The sequence below is a fragment of the Urocitellus parryii genome, chromosome 11 (genome assembly GCF_045843805.1).
Source record: "Urocitellus parryii isolate mUroPar1 chromosome 11, mUroPar1.hap1, whole genome shotgun sequence".
NCBI classification, from domain to species: domain Eukaryota; kingdom Metazoa; phylum Chordata; class Mammalia; order Rodentia; family Sciuridae; genus Urocitellus; species Urocitellus parryii.
The window spans coordinates 113814530-113833515 of NC_135541.1; the positions used below are offsets into that span (position 1 = coordinate 113814530).

An 18986-nucleotide genomic window follows, 5' to 3' on the forward strand; every position below is an offset into this window, starting at 1 on the left:
ATCATCCTACTGAGTCTTTGGAACCAGGCAAAACCTTTTCCCAGGACAACCAACGTGGCATGTCTCAGCAGTACCAGTGTGGTTTTCCCATTGAAAATGTCTATTTTGGGTAAACTCGGTGGAAGAGAGTCCAGACACTAGTGAAGACTCAGAATTGCCAAGCTGGCCCGAGTCCTCAATGTCAGGTCCCCTCTCTTTCACCTGAACCCCCATCTTGTTCATCAGATCCCATCAACCTCTCCTCTTTCTATTATGAAATGTAAAAGAAGCATGAAAAATGGGAATTGTAGCCAAAAAAAGTACCTCCTGATTTTGCCTGCTGAGTTGTCTTCGTGGTTTTCTGATGCTTCTGCTACCCACCAATCTCCTGACAGAGAAGCCAATTGACTTTTCCAGTTTCCCAGAGTGGAAAAGTACCAGCACCAGCTGCAGCAGGCCTGGCTGAAAGCTTCATCCATCCCAAGCTCCGGTAGGGCCTGGCCAGCAGTCTAAGGAGAAGCAGCTGCCACCAGTCCTCAGCTTCCCAAGAATTATTTTTCATACTATCCTGCCAAGGTTGAAAGGCTGAAAGGGCTTCTTGTTCCATGATGTTTACCATCTCACTACTAGCTGCAGGCCACAGGCTCCCTGTCAATGCGTGTCCTATATACAGCTTCCAGGAAAACACAGCCTAAACATAGAGATCTGGTCCCTAGCCTTCTCTGGGCACACATAGCTGACTGAGGGGCAGGTACTGAGGTCATCTGGGGGCCCAAGCAAGTTGATGGCTTAATTTGCAATCACAAAGCTTTAGGGTTTTTTTGTTTGTTTGTTTGTTTGTGTTTTTTTGGACTGGGGATTGAACTCAGGGACACTCAACCACTGAGCCACATCCCCAGCACTATTTTGGATTTTATTTAGGGACAGGGTCTCACTGAGTTGCTCAGTGTCTCGCTTTTGCTGAGGCTGACTTTGAACTCGCTGTCTTCCTGCCTCAGCCTCCCAATGTGCTGGGATTACAGGAAAGTGCCACCATGCCCTGCTTGGAATCACAAAACTTTAGATCCAGGAAGGAAAATTAAGATTCCAACCTCTCCAATGGCTCTATACTAAATATCAGAATTTCTGAGACCCAGAAACATGAACTTACTTGCTCAAGGACACACAGTTGACCCGTGTAACCAGCATTGAAATACAGATCTCCTGATGCCTGGTTCTTTTTCCTTCTTCAACCCCAGACTACCAAGATCAACTTCTTCTAATTCCAGAAAGGAACCAAGTAGTCACCCAGTAGAAGCTGTCTCTTGGGACCCTGCCCCCTGCAAACTCCACATAACCAACGACCTCAGACTGATTCAGTGGGTAGATAAATTCCTAATGGGATCCTGCAAGAGTCCAGTAAAGATTTTTTTAGGCTCCATTCTTCAATCTACAGGCCATACAGTGAGTCTATTTCACCCATTTCCAAGTTGAAATTCCCATTAGAAATAGTTCTTTAGAATTTCAATATTCCTTTAATCCCAAAATACCTCCAGAAACAAATACTATAGCGCTCCAGGAGTAAAGGCCTCAACTGCAGTGGACTTCAAGGTACTGAGGTAGAGATCAGAGAAGACATTTTTCTTCCTGATTAAGTGGGTTAGTGAAAACTTCACAGTAAAATAGTATGACCTTTTGCCCAACAAGGAGGTAAGTCAAAGAGAAAATGGGTAGTCATGAAGGCTATGGATTGAGAGGAAAAGTGGGCATGGTTTAGAATCATGATAGGTCTATGCTTAAAACTTGATTCAGCTACTTCCAAATTCTGGGACCCTGAAATTAGTTACTAAACCTCTTGGAACTTCAATATCCTCTTCAATAATCCTGATAAGTAGAGTTGTTAGAGAGCTTTTATATCATATACACAAAGAACTTAACACATTTTAAAAAAAATAGAACTTAACACATTTTATGGGATGTAATAGAACTTAATAAATAATACCTAGAAGGAGCAAGAAAGGGGATTATTTGTGTTAAATATTACATTCATTCTTTCTTCAGCAATTCAGAAGTTTTCTAACCTTGGAAAAGTTACTTAAGCTTATACTTTCAATCAAATCATGATAATAGTACTTGTTCATAGGACTGCTGTAAGAAATATATGAGCTAATATGTGTCAAGAAATTAGAGCAGTGTAATATTTAATAAAGCCTAGTTATTATTAATTTTTAATTTATTCTTAATCTGATTCATACAGATAAAAGATTTGAGCCAGCTTCCTAAGTTGCATAAGGTAAAATGATATGAATAAATAAATGAAGAATATGGGTTAAGAGGAAAAAGAATAGGAAAAGTAAAATAATCTAGAGCTAGGTTAGTATTCAGAATATATTACATTTAGGCCTACATTCTTGGCTGTTTAAATTTGGCTCTGAGCTTCCTAGAAGTCAATTTAAAAAGCGAAACACAATTAGTTAACATAAATCACAATGAAAACAAAGTGAAAGTTAACTTTTTATTTCTGTTTTTAGGTGGGTTAGAGTAGGTTGCCATGCTCTCCCAAGAGTAACTGAAAAAAAAATAGATGAAATTCATAGATGATCTACACTGTTGAAGCAATAGGAATGGAGAGACTAAGATTTCAGAGAAGGGAGAATGTCCGAAAGGTGAGAGAATTTCTGTAGCTACTTGCAGCCATTTGCCAATTTGGGGTAGAAGCAAGAGATTGATTCTGGGCATGGCACTTACTAATAAAGAATTGCTACAGGAAAGAATCAGCAGAGGAGAGCTGGGATTCATCAAGCATGCAACACTTTTCTCACTCAGCACATGTGCCAAATGTTTGGGCTGTGTGGATCAGGAATGTAAAACCCTAAGGAGAAACCCCTCTGAAAAATCAAGCTGAGTTTTTAGTCTGACATAATAAAGATATCTTAAAAACTTGCCAGGAAGAGAAAACACAGAATTTTTTGAAAAGCTCAGAATGACCAAGAATTCAGGCTTACCAACTACCCAGAGCAAAGATGTTTTGCTCTGCCAAGAATGGGCAGATCCAGTTGTTGGCCAATGTAGTTGGGTTCATATCCTCTTTAAAAAGCCAAAAATCCAAGTACATTCTCCCAGAAAAGACCACCCCAGCTTCACAGGGAAGAGGCCAAGCAAGTTTTTCACCTACAGGCTGGGTGCTTTAGTAGCTATAAATAAAGAATAAAGTACATAAATATGCCCAAATATATATGAATTTAAGGAATTCTCTTGGCATTTCAAGGGGGAAAATCAGATTAAATCTTTTGGGTGCACAGTCCATATTCAAGAGGTATGAACTAACAATGAAGTATACCTTCTATATACAAGCATTGTTAACTGAAGAAATGTTTCATCCTCGTGAAAGAAATTAAGAATTAGTTTTATGGAATCAAGAAACATACCAATAACCAAAGATATGTCATTCTATCATTATTAATTTTTTGGTACACTTATCTAGCAGTAATAGATTTTCTTATCTTTCTTATTGAGCAAGTTCTTTAATAAGAAAATCTATTAATGAGACAGGGACAAAGGACAGGTAGTCAACCTAGATAGTAAATGATCAAATGACTGGGTCAGAAAGATGAGGACTGATTTTCAAAGAAAAGGAAATGGGTGGCTAACACCTCCATCTCTTCCAGGCTCAACTGGTTGTTAAAACTTGGCTGGGGGGGGGGCTGGGGGGGGTCACACTTTCCCACACTGTAGCCCTAGGGCTGCTCTTTCCTAACTCTGGAAACTTAGACAGGATATAAGGAGGAGGTAGGAAGGGGGAGAGAGGAAATCTGAGATCTATAAAAGGGCAAGACACACCCTCTCCTGTGGGCACCCAGCTCAGGGCCCTGACTTCTCTCTGGTGAAGTCTGCTATCTCTGCTCTGTCTCTTTCTTAAATAAAACTTGCTTTCTAGGTTTGCCTCAGCATTTCTCAGGTGTTTAATCTTCAATACCAGAGGAACGAGGACCCGATCCTGATTTCCAAGACCGGTATCATTATCAAATAGGTATGGTGTTGCACCCCCCACCACCACCACCAATCCCAGCAACTTGGAGGAGCTAAGGCAGAAGGACTGCAAGTTTAAGATGAGTGTTGGCAACTTAGTGAGACCCTGACTCAAAATTTAAGGAAAAAAAAATTAAAAGGGCTAGATATGTGGCTCAGAGGTAGAGCACTCTGAGTTCAATTCCTAGTACCACACACACACACACACACACACACACAAAAAAAAAAAAAAAAACTTTAAGTCTAACCTATTAAAATCCAACAAATAAATTTAAAGTATAGTTTTCCCAAAAGTTTTCCTGCTGCTCTCCACAGCCAGTGCTCCTCCCATGACAGAATAAATAATTTCTCAAGTTAGCAATGCTAAGTTAACATAGACAGTATGCTTCATTATTACTATCCTCACTGAAAGTTACAACATTTGGAAGATGATATCTGAATTCCTATCTTCACATGCCAAGAGTAAGAGACCTACACAAAATATAAGCACATTTTCCTTTATGTATAACCATCAAAGTCTATTGTCTATAGTCTAAAGCAGGGAGAACTTAGGTATTTAGGAATAGGCACAGAGACTTCACCCTCCCCTGCAGCCAGAGTTGCTCTTCACCTACAAGGGGATGGGCTCTCCCAGGCCCCAGACATCACAAGAGTGGGCCTTGGTGCTGCACATTGATAGTTAGAGCTCAGGACCTCAAGCTCATCACTCTCCTGATTTACTGACTTCACTTAGTATCCCTATAAGGGATGTCATTCCTAGGACTTCTTTTTCAGCTTCCCAAGATCAAGTCTCACATAGCATGATTTTCTTCCTCTTCCTCCTCCTCCTCTTCTTTCTTCTTTCTTCTTCTTTTTGCAGAAAAAAAAAAAAGAGTTCCTAGACTTCTTTGCTTCTCTCCCTCTCCTCATTCTCAAAAATTTACTAATTGCCTCTAAAAACCAGGCACTATCAAGGTAGCACCGTGATAAGTAGTGGTCATGGGTCCACAACAGATCATCACCACAGCAAAAAGATAAAAGCCAAGGTCATAAACATCTCTGAATCAGGGATGAAGGAAAGTTGCATATTTTTAACAACTCATCACCTCACACTTAAGCATTAAAAAAAAAAAACCTCAAAAAAGATTTTGACTATCTTAACTTTTGTTTTACTTTACTATATATGTATCCAAACCACCAAAACTTCTGGGAGACCTCTCTTGCTACATGCATGGTCTTCTGAGACTTGCTAGCTAAAACCAAGAGTTAAGTCAACAATCACACGATGGTCCCAACGGGTTAGGGGAACCACTGTAATGGATATTCTCAGCCTGAACTCAGGGCCCTACATCCCCTTGGAGTTAGGATAGCCAGAGTCCAAGGCTGTTAGAAATCTTCATTCCCCACAGGCACCTGGAATCTCTTTTGTAGACCACAGGGGACCATAATGATTACCAGTAACTCTTTCTCTTTCCTCCCCCCTGCTATCATCTGTTTGGAAGGAACTGTTGTTTTGTGGTGTTTGGGTTATTTTAATTTCTCTCTTTTCCCAAAGTAACAAAATACAACTCAATATATGCATATGACTTTCCAAAACCCTTTCACATCCATTTTTCACATTCACTATTGTCTCATTCACATCCTCCCCCATCCCATAATCCTACAAAGTACAGAAAGCGGAGCTGTTATTTCCATTTTGTAAGTGAGTACTATGGTTTAGATTTGGTTTATCCCTGTGGGGATCCATGTGTTGGGAGTTCAATGTGTGAATAGGGAAACTGATGGAATCTTTAAGAGGTGGGGCCAAGCAGGAGGACCCTAGGTCTTTGAAACCCTGCCCTGAGAAAGAAGTCAAGTAATTTTCTCATAAACCCAATCATAGCTGGTTGTTATAAAAGCCTGAACCTAGCCCCACCTGCTCTCTGCTTTCCTGGTCAATTGCTCCTTCACATGCCATCCAACATGATGTGACGCGATGGAGAGGCCACTCACTAAAACTGAACCAAGGCAGGCTCCGTGCCCTTGAACCTCCAAGATTTTCTTTATAAAGTTAGCCTATCATCTCAGGTATTTCATTATAACAGCAAATAGCTGATAAATACAGTAAGGTACGGGGATTTACCTAAAATCATAAAGCTAGGTAGTGACAGAGCTGAAACTAGCATCTAGACCTCTTGATTTCTATCATCATGGTCTAATCACCATACCATGTGGTCATGACACCCTGCTGACAGCACACACTCTCCACACTGTCCACAGTGTGGCTCCAATGGTTGAAGAACCTTGAAGTGAGAAAACAATATGGATGGAGGGCTCATGGAAACTTCCTGCCTATCTAAACCTAGTTCTGCTTCCAGGATGTATTGAAATATAATAGCAAAAGATATCTGCATCCTGGGGAGGAGGACAGGACATAGTATTTTGTTAGCACTGAGACAAGGCCTTTGATCATAAAGTATTTGGCACACACTGAGAATTCCAAAATTAGGTGTCTCCTATTTTTGATGCCACCCCAAATCCACCTTTACTCTCATGATTCCTCATTGACAATCATCCCTATCCTAATTGTTTTCCTTTTGTGCCCATGAGCCTTTTATTAAACTTAAATGATTTCCCTTACTCTTTCGCCTGCTCTGGCAAATTTCTTCAACTCTAACTCACTGTCATAACTTAGTATTTCAACTATCAGGAAATTCGGCCTATTTGGATAGCACATGAACATAAATATATTGTGTATCTTGATTCTATAGCATTCAAAGCCCTAGAGTTCTTCCAGCTATTAGAAAAGTTATTGGGCCAGACACATGGCACACACCTGTAATCCCAGCAGCTCAGGAGGCTGAAACAGGAGGATCACGAGTTCAAAGCCAGCCTCAGCAATGGTGAGGTGCAAAGCAATTAGTGAGACGGTGGCTCTAAACAAAATACAAAATAGGGCTGGGGATATGGCTCAGTGGTTGAGTGCCCCTAAATTCAATCCTTGGTACTCACCTTCCCCCACCCACCGCCAAAAACAAAAAAGAAAAGTTATTGGTAAGCAGAAATGTGAAAAAGCAGTGATATGTGGCCCTAGTTGCTCCAGTGCTTGGTCTCCATGGTAAACCAAAGACACTGACTGGCTCCTTATCTGTTTCTGCCAACATTGTTGGTCCTCTTGTAGACTATTAGCCTTTCCACATCGAAGCCTTGAGAAAACCTGAACTCAGAAGATTATAGTAAAAACCAAGAGGTCCAATAGGGACTTCAGTTGGTATGAATAGTGTGGTAATCTTCCAGCAATCTCACTATCAGGCTTCCTGCCCCTGCCCCTAATGACTGAAGAAAAGTGGAGCTCTGTCCTTTCTTGCATTAATTACAACTTACTGTCTACCTTTTATAAGCCAGGAATCTAGGCCTCAGAGTATTAAATGGCAGGGCACAAGCAAAGTTTTAAAGTATAAACAGGGAATTCAGCTGACTACTTAGGATGAAAGTATTGACAAACGCACTTCAATACTTTCATCCTAAAGTGGTGAGACACAAGTATGAAATATCTGCTCTAGAGGATAGGAATGGAGTTTTAAAGTATAGTGTAAATAATTAATTTGGAATATAGAAGACTTTAGAATAGTGGAAAGACTATTGAAATCCACTATCTTCAAAACACAATATAGAATTAAGGAAAAGGAAGAAGAATAAGTGTTTATTAATCACACTCATGTGTTTAATGCTACATTAGGTACTTTACATATACTCTTTTAGACTTCATAACAACCTTTAAGGTGACTAGGGATAGATGATAGTGATAGAGTGAGGTTCAGAAAAACTAAAGATTTGTCCAAGCTTACCCATGTAGTAGGTAGCAGAGTCGAGATCCAAAGTTAGGTCTGGTAATATTTCCAAACATGCTTCTTGCCTTCATTTTATCTCTATGAATCTCACTTTCCTCATTTGTATAAGATTAGATTAAATCAAATCTGATCATTCTAAGCTTTTTCTGGGACTGATCACAGAATCCTTTGGATATTCAATAATACTTAGAGATTTCTTTAGAAAATTGATTTTGCCTCCAAATGTTACATTTAGGATACAAGTTCACAGGCCCAATACCCCTACACAGCTGATTCAGGACTTTGAGTTTCCTCTACACTGACATTCTGTGAGACTCAACATCCACAGGAGCCAATACAGTACAGAGGTCAAGATCTGGATGAATCCAAATTCTGTCTCTTTGTTTCCTCTTTAAACTTGAGCAAGTTACCTAATGTTCATGTAACTCAATTTCTCCTCTGTAAAACTAGAATAATAATATTACTTACTCACAGATTATTATTAAGATTAAATTTATTTACATCCTTTACAATGGCACCAGGAATATATTAAATGTTCGTTGAATATCAGTTGGGGCTTTCCTTTGAATTTTGCATTCTCCTTTTCCCTATTTGGCATAGCTAAGGGATCTCAAGGAGGCAGCTGAGTTTCTGTTTCCTGAGAGTAAGACCCTTTTACTGGCAGGAAGAACACCAGAGGCCACCATCAGGCCAAACTCCACAAACAAACATGCAAACAAGAAAGAGCCCATCTGAGCAGCGCCTAGCATTGCTCACTCAAAAGAAACTGAAGCAACGGATAATTAAACATTGCCTTCTTATTTCCCTACCAGGCCCCTGCTCAAATCATCACACACAAACACACACCCCCCTCAGGCCTGAAACCAGTTCCACATTCTTATTAACAAATGAAACCATTTAAGTCCTCAGCACATCTCCAGGGACATAAATGATGAGAACTGAGAGAAACAAGAATGATTCTCCAATTTGGAAATGTGCAAAGATTACATAATATGTATCAGCACTGATGGAAGACAGGGGGTAGGGATAAAGAGTCAACTTGGTGCAAAAGGGTACACAAGTATCCCCAGTGCTTTGGTTTCTTTGCAAGGCTGAGTTGTTCCTGAAGGATTTCTAGCTCCAATGTTCCTGAGCACAATAATACGACTTAAGTTTCTGATATGAACTCTATATTTTTCTGTTAGACTTACTCCATTTTTTTTATCTCAGATTGTCCCTCAATCTTAATTACCTATCACTTCCTAAATGTACATTGAAAATTGCAGAAAGGAAACCATGAGGTTGCAGTAATGTATAGGATTTTTCAGAGGAAAAAAAATAGTTTATTTGTTCAAATCACTCCCTTAGGGGCCTGGTAGTGTGATGAAATGAACCTGGGACTGGAAGATAGGTAGCCTGGGTCCTTGCCCCCACATTAGCATTAGATAATTCTGCAATCATGAACAAATCACTCATCGGCTCTGACTCCCATTTTCCCCATCTGTAAAATGAGAAAGAGAAACTTAGATGTCTCTAAGGTTCACTACGATAAGAGTGGTCTAGGGTTCTAGTTGCCCATATGCTAAAAACTCACTGGAGTGTGGAACTGAGACTAGAACAAACAGCACAGTGGTGAACATGCTTGATGTGCAATTTGCAGCCAGGAGAACAGCTCGGCCTCTTCAGTTCTCAAACCCTGACTATCTTTACCACTCTTTTCACACTCTTTTCAATTTAGAAACATTTTGGACACAGGATATGTGGGATGGGGAACACCACCGACTCCCACCCCAATCTCTGAACTGGTAGCAAGTTGCCTGGGTTTTTTTTTTTTTTGGGGGGGGGGCGGGGGGGAGGCAGGGAGTGTGGTGTGAAATCGGCGTCCCAGCACTACCCTACTCTGGCTCTGTGCCCTGGGTCCTAAATGTGAACGTCTGGCTTCCCTATTGGGGAGAAAGGATGTTTCTTCCTTTCCCAAGCACAAGCAGGTGTCACAGGCCAAGTTGGGAGATGAAGGCCAGCTGTCTCTGTGCTCTTTACACAAAGCAGCTCTCTACTTGGCTGGCTGGGTCCCTGCAACTTCAGAGTCCTGGGCTTGATTTTTAAGATAATCCAATACTTCTCCTCATTCTCCTGCCTCGAAGAACATAAGGACCAGGATGTCCCTTTAACCATTGACACCCCCTGGAGGGAGGAAGTCCTTGTTAGCTAGACAAATAACTTCTAATGGCCCGGTATATTCTTGTACCTGGTTGTCGAGACTGAAGGCTTTCCTGTCTTGTAGATTTTCCCTTAGTTCATGATCAAGTCCAGCATCCCAGGCCCAAGTTGGAATTGAAGGGAAAGTTGACTCAAGGATGATGCAATTAAATAGGGAAGCAGCCCCTCTGGGTCTTTCACTCATCATCCTCCACCAGGCAGCCCCACCTATACCTCTCACACACATAGAATTTCCACGTGAGGAGAGGCAAGCAAGCATTTTCACAAACGTACCCTTATGCTATGCAAGGGACAAAATGAAAGTGCCCTCAAGAATTTAATACAGCTACACAGAACATTCGAGTTCTATATACTATATGGGATGGTAAAATGGTTAAAACACTTTGGAAAGCTCTTTGGCATTATGCAAGGTCATTATGCAAGATCACATGCTACGTATGACCCAGAAATTCTACTTCTAGATAGAAACCCAAGAAAACTGAGTGTATATCTCCACCACAAATTCTATATAAAAATCATGTTAGGAGCTTTATTCATAATGAGCCTAAATTATAAATATCCAAATTCCCATCTACAATACACTGGCTAAATGAATTATTCAAAGAAATATTATACAACAATGAGAATAAGCAGTCCCACAAAAGCATGCAAAAATAGGATGAATATTGTAAACAAAATGTTGAGTAAAAGAAGCCAGATATAGTGTATTTATGCATCATATGATTCCATTTATCTAAAGTTCAAAACAGGTAAAACTAATCTATGTTGCTAGAAAGCAGGATAAGGTTAACCTTTGGGTCAAAATTGAGGGAAGAAAAGACTAGAAAAGAGTATGAAGAAGGTCTTGAATCTGCTGATAAAGTTCTGTTTCTTGATCTGGGTACTATTTAGTTGAGTGTGTTTGGCATGTGAAATTTACCCAATTGAATACTTAAGATACATATACCTTTCTGTTTATGTTTGTGGAAGAATGAAAATAAATGACTCCAATTCTTCACCTACCCCAGAGATCAGTTCTTCACCCAGGACATATATTGTGCTTTCCTACTCTGACTCTAGGCATGACCATGTGACTTATTTTGGCCGATGAGGTCTCAACAAAAGTGTTTTAAGTAGCGGCTTGAAAAACTTCTTGCACATTCCTGCTTGTTATTTTTGTTGTGCAATTTCCACGAAAAGATCTAGGCTAGTATTCTGCAAGATGAAGCAGATCCCAGCCAAGTTGCTCCTACTCATTAGTGCCAAAGCCATCCTAAATGAGCCTAAACCAGTCAGATGACTTCTAGATGTGCATATGAACCATGAAAGAGTAAGAAAAGAGTATTGCAACCAAGCCCAGCATAAACCATGAAACTATAAGTTCATGAGCAAAATAAGTGCTTATTTTAAGACACTGAACTATAGATCTATAGATGGGTTGTTAAGAAGCACTATTGTATAATAGACATATGACACAAATGAATACTTCAGGTCAAAGTTTGAAAATATGTGTAAAACATAATACAGACACACAAATGAATTTTATCTTAAAAGATTCCTCATACATATCTATTTTGAGGATGATTACACCCTGTAAGAAAGAGACCCTTCCCGAGAGCCTGCAGGTCCAATGTTCTAGAAGCATAGAAGGACATCTAAGTAAAATCTAAGCCAGAGACAAACTGAAACAACAGATAAACCAACCTGCACAAGTTCCCCAGGGCATCTAAAAATTATCTTCTTCTGTTTTTTCTAGAAGATGCAGAAGCAAATGTTTGCCTTTTCCACCTCGCATTTTTCAGAAATGCATGTGCTACACCCTACTCTATATATCAAAACTGTTTCATAGCATTCAACATGTGATATTATGGTAAGAGAAAGAGTATTATATTCTGTTTCTTATTGGTCCATGTTTCACCATACAGTCGCTTTTTGACTCCCTTGGCAGGACTTTCCCAAGATGAACATTAATGGACTTGACCATTCAACTGGTATTCTAGCATATAGCTGGGCAGTGGTTGTGTTACCTGGATTAACTTGAGCTTTTGCAGAACTTAAGATAGGCAGCAGCAGGAGCAGCACAAAAGGCATTCTGGGAACCAAGATCATCTCAGAAGGTGGTATTGGGTTCTGCAGTAAAGAAACAGAAAAAGGAGGAAAAAATGAGTGAACATAATTATCACAGCTAATGTTGTGTTCTTGCAGTCTCTATTTCTATATTTAGAACTTCAAATTATAGACTTATGAGTTGAATCCAACTAATCATCCAGTAATCACCTAATATAAAAATTTTCAAACTCCAAATGATCATACACTTAACAGAATTAAAATTGGAAAAACTATGGTCAGGTGATAACATTTTACTAAGATAAGGGCAAACAATAAAATGAAACATATTTCTGGGGTTGTCAACTCATGTTTTCATAATTTCAATGTTGATTCCAATATTAAACAAGGAGAAACATTCAATAATTTTCATGTGTTTGCCTTTCAAAACGTGTAAGTTCCTGATTCATTAGCTCAGAAGTGTTAACTGGGATTGTATTTTTCTAGTTTCCTCAGAATGACCATGTGATAATGGATTAGATATGGAGATACCAGTACAAACTCAGGTTTAAAGAGATACAGATAGTTACATATGGAAATATTTATAGGTATTTGTGTATACACAAGTTAATGTGTGTGTGTGTGTGTGTGTGTGTATATATATATATACATACATACACACTCTCTGCTCTATTAGCTGAGAGGAATTAAAGTAAATGACATCCTAGTAATGAGTATCCAGGAAACAACAAAAGCAAATCTAGTGCTTAAATCTTGGTTTCTGATACCATTATCCAATAAAAGGAATCAGTGTTCCTTAGAAAAATGGCTGATCCTAGAACTAGGACAGGAATTAGTCAAGATCTCTTATCTCTTAGTGCCAGAAACTGAGAAAGTATACACACACACAAAAAAATGATTAAAGTATATCAAAAAGTCAGAAGCCAAATGAAAGATTTCCCAATAGTCCAGTTGGAATAAAAATAAATATCCATGAGTTAATGGTGATGTAAATAAATGATTAAATTAAGCAAATGTGGGAGAATTTGCATTTCCCATGAAAAAGAATTCCAAATAATTTATATAGTTAATCTACATTTAAGGAGTGGAGCATAGCTACATCCTCCCCTTTAAATGTAAGCTGCAGATGGTTACTTTTTTTTTCTTCCAAAGGGCGCAGGGTGGAAAAAAGAATAACTTTTCAGTGTATAAATCTAACAAACATTACTTCAAGCCAGGTGTTCAGAGACAATATCAACAATGGTGAGTCATATTGCTAGTATGTGTTCTTGACATGATATGACAAGAATGGCACTTGACTCTGTGTTCTTCCTCCCTAGAGACCATTACCACAGTCTATGCATGAGAAAAACATTAGACAAATCCCAAATGAGGGATATTCTACAAAATTCCTGATGAGTAATCCTCAAAACTGTCAAGGTCATCAAAAGCAAGAAAGTCTCAGAAACTTTTACAGCTAAGGGAGCCTGAGGAGACAAGATTAAATGTAATGTAATGCAATATGTGATATCCTGGATGGAATCCCAGAACAGAGAAAAGACATTAGGAAAAACTGAGGAATTGGAATAAGTTATGGACATTAGTTAACAATAAAGTATCCACATCAAATCACTCATTTTGACAAATGTACTATACTAATATAAGATGTTAATGATGGAGAAAGCTGAATGTGGGGTATACAGGAATTCTGTGTCCTATCTTTACAATGATTCTATAAATATATAACTGTTCTCAAATAAAATGCTTATTTTTTTAAAAAAATTATCCCCTAAGTAACATTGATATTCAATCATACATTGGATTCACTGTTAGAAATCGAAGGTGCAACAAAATTGTAAAAGTTTCAGAAATCCCTTTGAACTGAACTGATTAGGGAAGATTTCATGGAGAAATCAGTAACTGAAGGACAGGTTGGATTATAATGGGGATTAAGTAAAAAAAGAAAATGGAATAGATAAGGATAAGGTATATTTTCAGCCTACAGAATTTTTCTATGATGATTTCTAGACAATAGAATGATGACCCATCCAAAGTAGTAAATTAAAAACAAATTTAAAAAGTCAGATATTCAAATGATTTTGTTTGAAAACAATGGTGCCAAAGCAAATGGAACTCAGAAGATAAATGTGGCCCTGGTATGGGGCAGGGAATAAGTGGTCCACAGACCATAAAGACTAATAAACTGGGTTTCATTTCATTGTTTTGGATGTAATAAATAGGTGATTCAGTGTGCCTTGCCACTTCCAACAGCAGGAATGCTATTTCCATAAATGTGTCCCCAAATATGCTCAGAAAAGAAAATACATAGGCAGGTCTAGTAGACATTGATCTGGGTTATAATCTAGCACTAGCTCAGGACCATGATATAAGATGTTCTTCCATAAAGTCCTAAGCTCATATAAGTAATCTTTTAGTTAGTGCTGAGTCTCAGAACTGCCTTGTCTAACCATATTCTTTTGTAGAAGAGTCCTACAATTCTCTACAATTCAGTAAATTAAAACATTAAAAAAAGGTATCAGGGAAGAATGGAGAGAGATTGATCAGTGGGTACAAAGTTACAGGTAGATAGAAGCAAGAAGATCTAGTGTGCTATTGCACATTGGCTGATAGGCTACAATAATGTACTGTACATTTCAATAAGCTAGAAAAAAAGAATTTTGAAGTTTTTCCCCATAAAGAAATGGCAAATGTTTAAGGACATAGAAAAGTTGTCCTATTAATATGTACAATTTTCATGATTTTTTTCTGTGTCAGTTTAATATAAATGAAAACAAAAATGAAAAAAATATTTTAAAATGTGAAAAAAAGAAAGGTATGTATATGTGTAGCAAAGAAAAGAAAATTGAGAAATGTGATAGAGAGTGATTGAGAGCTATTCCAAGGTGGCCAGCAAAGGTCTTTCTGGGTATATGACTGACTGAGAAGTGGTTGAGCAGAACAAAGAAGAGAATAGGAAACCCAGAAAAACTTCATGAATAAATGAGAATTTATTATAGAATAAAAGGGATAATTAAAATCAGTGAAATTTTAGAGGATTTATTAGGCTTTTTAAAAGCAAATAAAGGTACATCAGCCCACACACAAAAACAGAGTCCAAAATATAAAAATAGTACTACAAAAATATTTCAATAAAACATGGGAGAATTTGCAATAAACTAAAAATTTTAAAAAGACCTGCAAAAATAAGACATTGAATGCAAAATTCATAAATGAAAAGAAGAATAATTTTTCCATCAAAATTTGAAATTTCATTGAGACAAAAAGACATCATAATTTATCATACAAGCAACAAACAACATTAAATATTTGAAATTGTATAACAAAATAGCTTCTTACATAAATTATCTCTATAAATAATTTTAAGAGCCACCAGAAAATGGGCCAAATAAACAAAAAAAAAAAAACATTTTTACCAAAGGAGACAATATAATGCAGTAAATACCTAAAAGTGTTCAATCTCCCTAGCAGTCAGAAAAACAACCATTAAAGCATGAATTAAATACCAGTCTTGACCATCAGATTGGCAGTTTCAAGTATAATATCTCACATTATTGATAATTGTCAATAATGTGGGGAAGTGCATACTTCCATGTTCTGCCATTGGGTATATAGACAATAATTTAAATAAAATGCATAAACATATCATCTATACACACTATTTATTATTGCTTAAACTAGAAAGAGACTCTGTGTACACAATGAGGCATGTGCAAAGAAGTGTTTTGTCACTTTTTTAAATAACAAAAATGGGGGAAATGCCTATTAATAATAGAATGCTATAAACTATGATATATTCCCACTGTGAAATACTATGGAATAGTGAAAAAGAATGTATTAAAGCTGTATGTGGTTTCATGGTTTGACATCCATGACATATTTTAGGTGAACAAGCAGAATGCAAGTTTTATGTGAAACACTTTTATGTATTTTTATGAATACACACAGAATTATATGTACTTAGAAGATATGAAAATTAAACACCATGCTGAAAGCAATGGTTCCCTCAAAAATGTAGTTGGGAAATGAACTGCAGCATTTGGCACCGGAGATGGTGAATGGTAATCAGAAGAGATCAGTCTTATTTGTAATGTTTTGATTTTTAACAAGGAAAATGCAATTCTTGTTTAGTATCATTTATATCAGTTTTTCTGACAAAAATAAGAAAGAATTATTCCTGGGAGCAGGCTATCATAATCTCAAGAGTGCTTTCCAAACAACTCTGTATATTGCAGAGTTGAAGGAGATATTGTGGTGGGGGAACATACACCTTAAGTCATTTGTAGTATGGAGAAGTGGGGGTATTAATTAATACATCTAGCATGTGGATAGACTGAAAGCATAAAACAGTTGAGATGACTGATTATGTTTTCTATTTTAGAATGCTTTGTACTTATTAGGTAAATTAAACTGCATTATGTCATTGAGCCTCAATTACTAACCCCCTTTTACAAAGTAGGAAAGTAAAATCACTTCATGGACAAGTGAGGCAGTTTTGCTTGGTCTGGCTGCTGCTTCCTATTCATTGTGCTGACTATAGTTAGCTTCTTCACTATAGAAAAGACAGACTATGAGTTATTTAAAATCAGGGATCTAGCTTATCTCTATATCAAAATGAGATTAATTTTTATTTGCCTGGGTCATAAAGCTAGAAAGAGGCCTGGTTAGCATTGATTCCAGTTCCTCTGACCCCAGAGGTCAGTTTTTCTACTTCCACAAAATTTCCAAGGTGGCTCAGAGAGAATATGTACTTTGTAGTAAAGAACTCCCTTTCCTCTTCCATCAAAACCCTCTTCCTTTGCCAAGCTGGATGAACACTCCAAATTGACTCCAAAGGAAGCCATGGCCCAGGACCTCCCATAAACTTTACAAGACCTGATGGAAGATGGTTGACTCTTCACGTTGGGACTGCCCATGCCAGAATCTGGACAGACCATGGTCATAGCTGTCAGAACACAAGGAAGTAAAATGGAAGATCAGGCAAAACAGTGTGGCAGCCACACCTGGAATTTAGCAGCTCTCCAGGAATAAAAGAAACAACCAAAGAAACAAATTGTCTGTGAGATTCAACTTCTCACAAATTATCTCTGAACTTGGAAGAACTTCCAAAAGCCTCTCTTGGAAATATAATCAGGGGTTTTTTTGAACAAAATGGCAGAATAGAGAAGATCACTTTCCTGGTTGTTCTTTGGAATGAAACTAAGAAAGCAGTCAGGCAGCTTCTCAGCAAGGTGTGAGGGAGAAATTTATTAGGAATAAATTCTGGACACTCAAAGAAGATCTGGGACTCAGGAAGTTGCATACAGCCAAAAGAAGAAGGAAGAGGAGGAGGAGGAGGAGAAGAAAAAGAGGAAGAGGAAGAGGAAGAGGAAGAAGAAGAAGAAGAAGAAGAAGAAGAAGAAGAAGAAGAAGAAGAAGAAGAAGAGGCGGAGGAGGAGGAGGAGGAGGAGGAGGAGGAGGAGGAGGAGGAGGAGGGGAAATCCTTAGTTACACTGCTACTGGTGGCAGCATCTGCTAGTGCAATCCTCCCTGACACACACAAGAAAATAGTGGAGAGATAAGTCAATTAAAAAAAATAAGATTTTTTGGAGACCTGAAACATGTCTGGGTACAGAGAGATCAAAGATCAAATATTCTGCCCCACTAACCTGAAAGGTGTGCTGCACAATATCCTTGGGCAGGAAAGCAGCCACATCTTTCCTGGCTCCTAGGGAGAACAGAGGAAGGAACCATTTGCAGGTGCAGTGCAGGAACCAACAGTTGGGGGGACTCATTCTTGGACATTGAGCTTGGCCTGAAAATCAGGCCAGGCAAACCCACACCTTGCAGCATAGAGGTTGCTTAAGTGACCAGGAGAAAATCCAGTATGGAGAGGGTTTTACCCAGTGCAATACAGGTAGGGAAACCTACCATGCTTCTCCCCACCCACTCAAGTCCACCAATTTGAAAGATCAGCTGGGACAGATGTGCCTGGCTGGGAATTCTAAAGCAGGGTAGGGATTGATTGAGTTTAGAGACTAGACCCGAGAGACCAGAAAATGCAGGGCCCATGAGTGACTGAGGAGTGCAAGGATTGGCACCTCCACCACAGAGTGAAACCCAGGGGAGATTCCCAGGGGTCAGTCTCCCAGCACCGACCAGAAAATGCTGGGCCTGGGAGGTGTGATGATTTAAAAGGTTCAGACCAATTGCCATTCAACAGAGAACCCAGAGCCTACTTATGCTAAAACCCTGCCTCCAGAAGCCCGGACTACAGGATTTCCTCTCACACCCCAGCAACCCCACCTTACACAGCTGAGAAGGGAAGCCAAGAATCTTTTGATACCCAACACAAACAATTCTTGAAGTTTCCACTATGATCACTTTTTTTTTTCTTTTTACTTTTCTCTGTTCAACTGTGACCTGAATGACACATGGACACTTATAAATAGTCATGCTTCCTTTTACCCATTTCTAGCATTTCCTGAAGACAGTTTTTTTTTTCTTGGATCATTATTTTAAGGACTAGGATATCTGAATAGTATAGTTCAGGTTTTGTTCATGTATTCTTTGATTTATATTTATATTTTTTAATTTTTATTTTATACATATTTTTCTCTCAGTTTATCAGTTTCCCTTGATTCTCTTTTTTTAATTAATTTATTTTTATGTGGTGCTGAGGATCAAACCCCATGCCTCACACATGCTAGACAAGCACTCTACCATTGAGCTACACCCAGACCATCTTCCTTTAATTTTAAGACTTTTATTTTCTCTCCTCCTCCCTCATAATCATCACATCCTACGTCTCTTCTGTTCTCTCATTGTTCATCACTTAAAATTGTAAACCCTTTTGTAAACTTACTGTTCTTACCATGAGCTATAACTGATGGTATCATTTCTGTTTATTGTTACAATTAACAATGTAAATGCCATAGCAGGAATTATTTGGTTCAATGCTGTAAATTA

General features: G+C 38.4%; 1 protein-coding gene across 1 annotated transcript in view; it reads right to left on the minus strand.

The window, feature by feature from the left end:
- Ddr2 (discoidin domain receptor tyrosine kinase 2) overlaps positions 1-18986 on the minus strand; it is a 77249-nt gene that overhangs the window by 40833 nt on the left and 17430 nt on the right. The window contains exon 2 of the mRNA XM_077791072.1: positions 12002-12104. Coding sequence (XP_077647198.1) covers positions 12002-12083 — 82 coding nt within the window. The 5' untranslated portion in view covers positions 12084-12104. The remainder of the gene's footprint in view (positions 1-12001; positions 12105-18986) is intronic.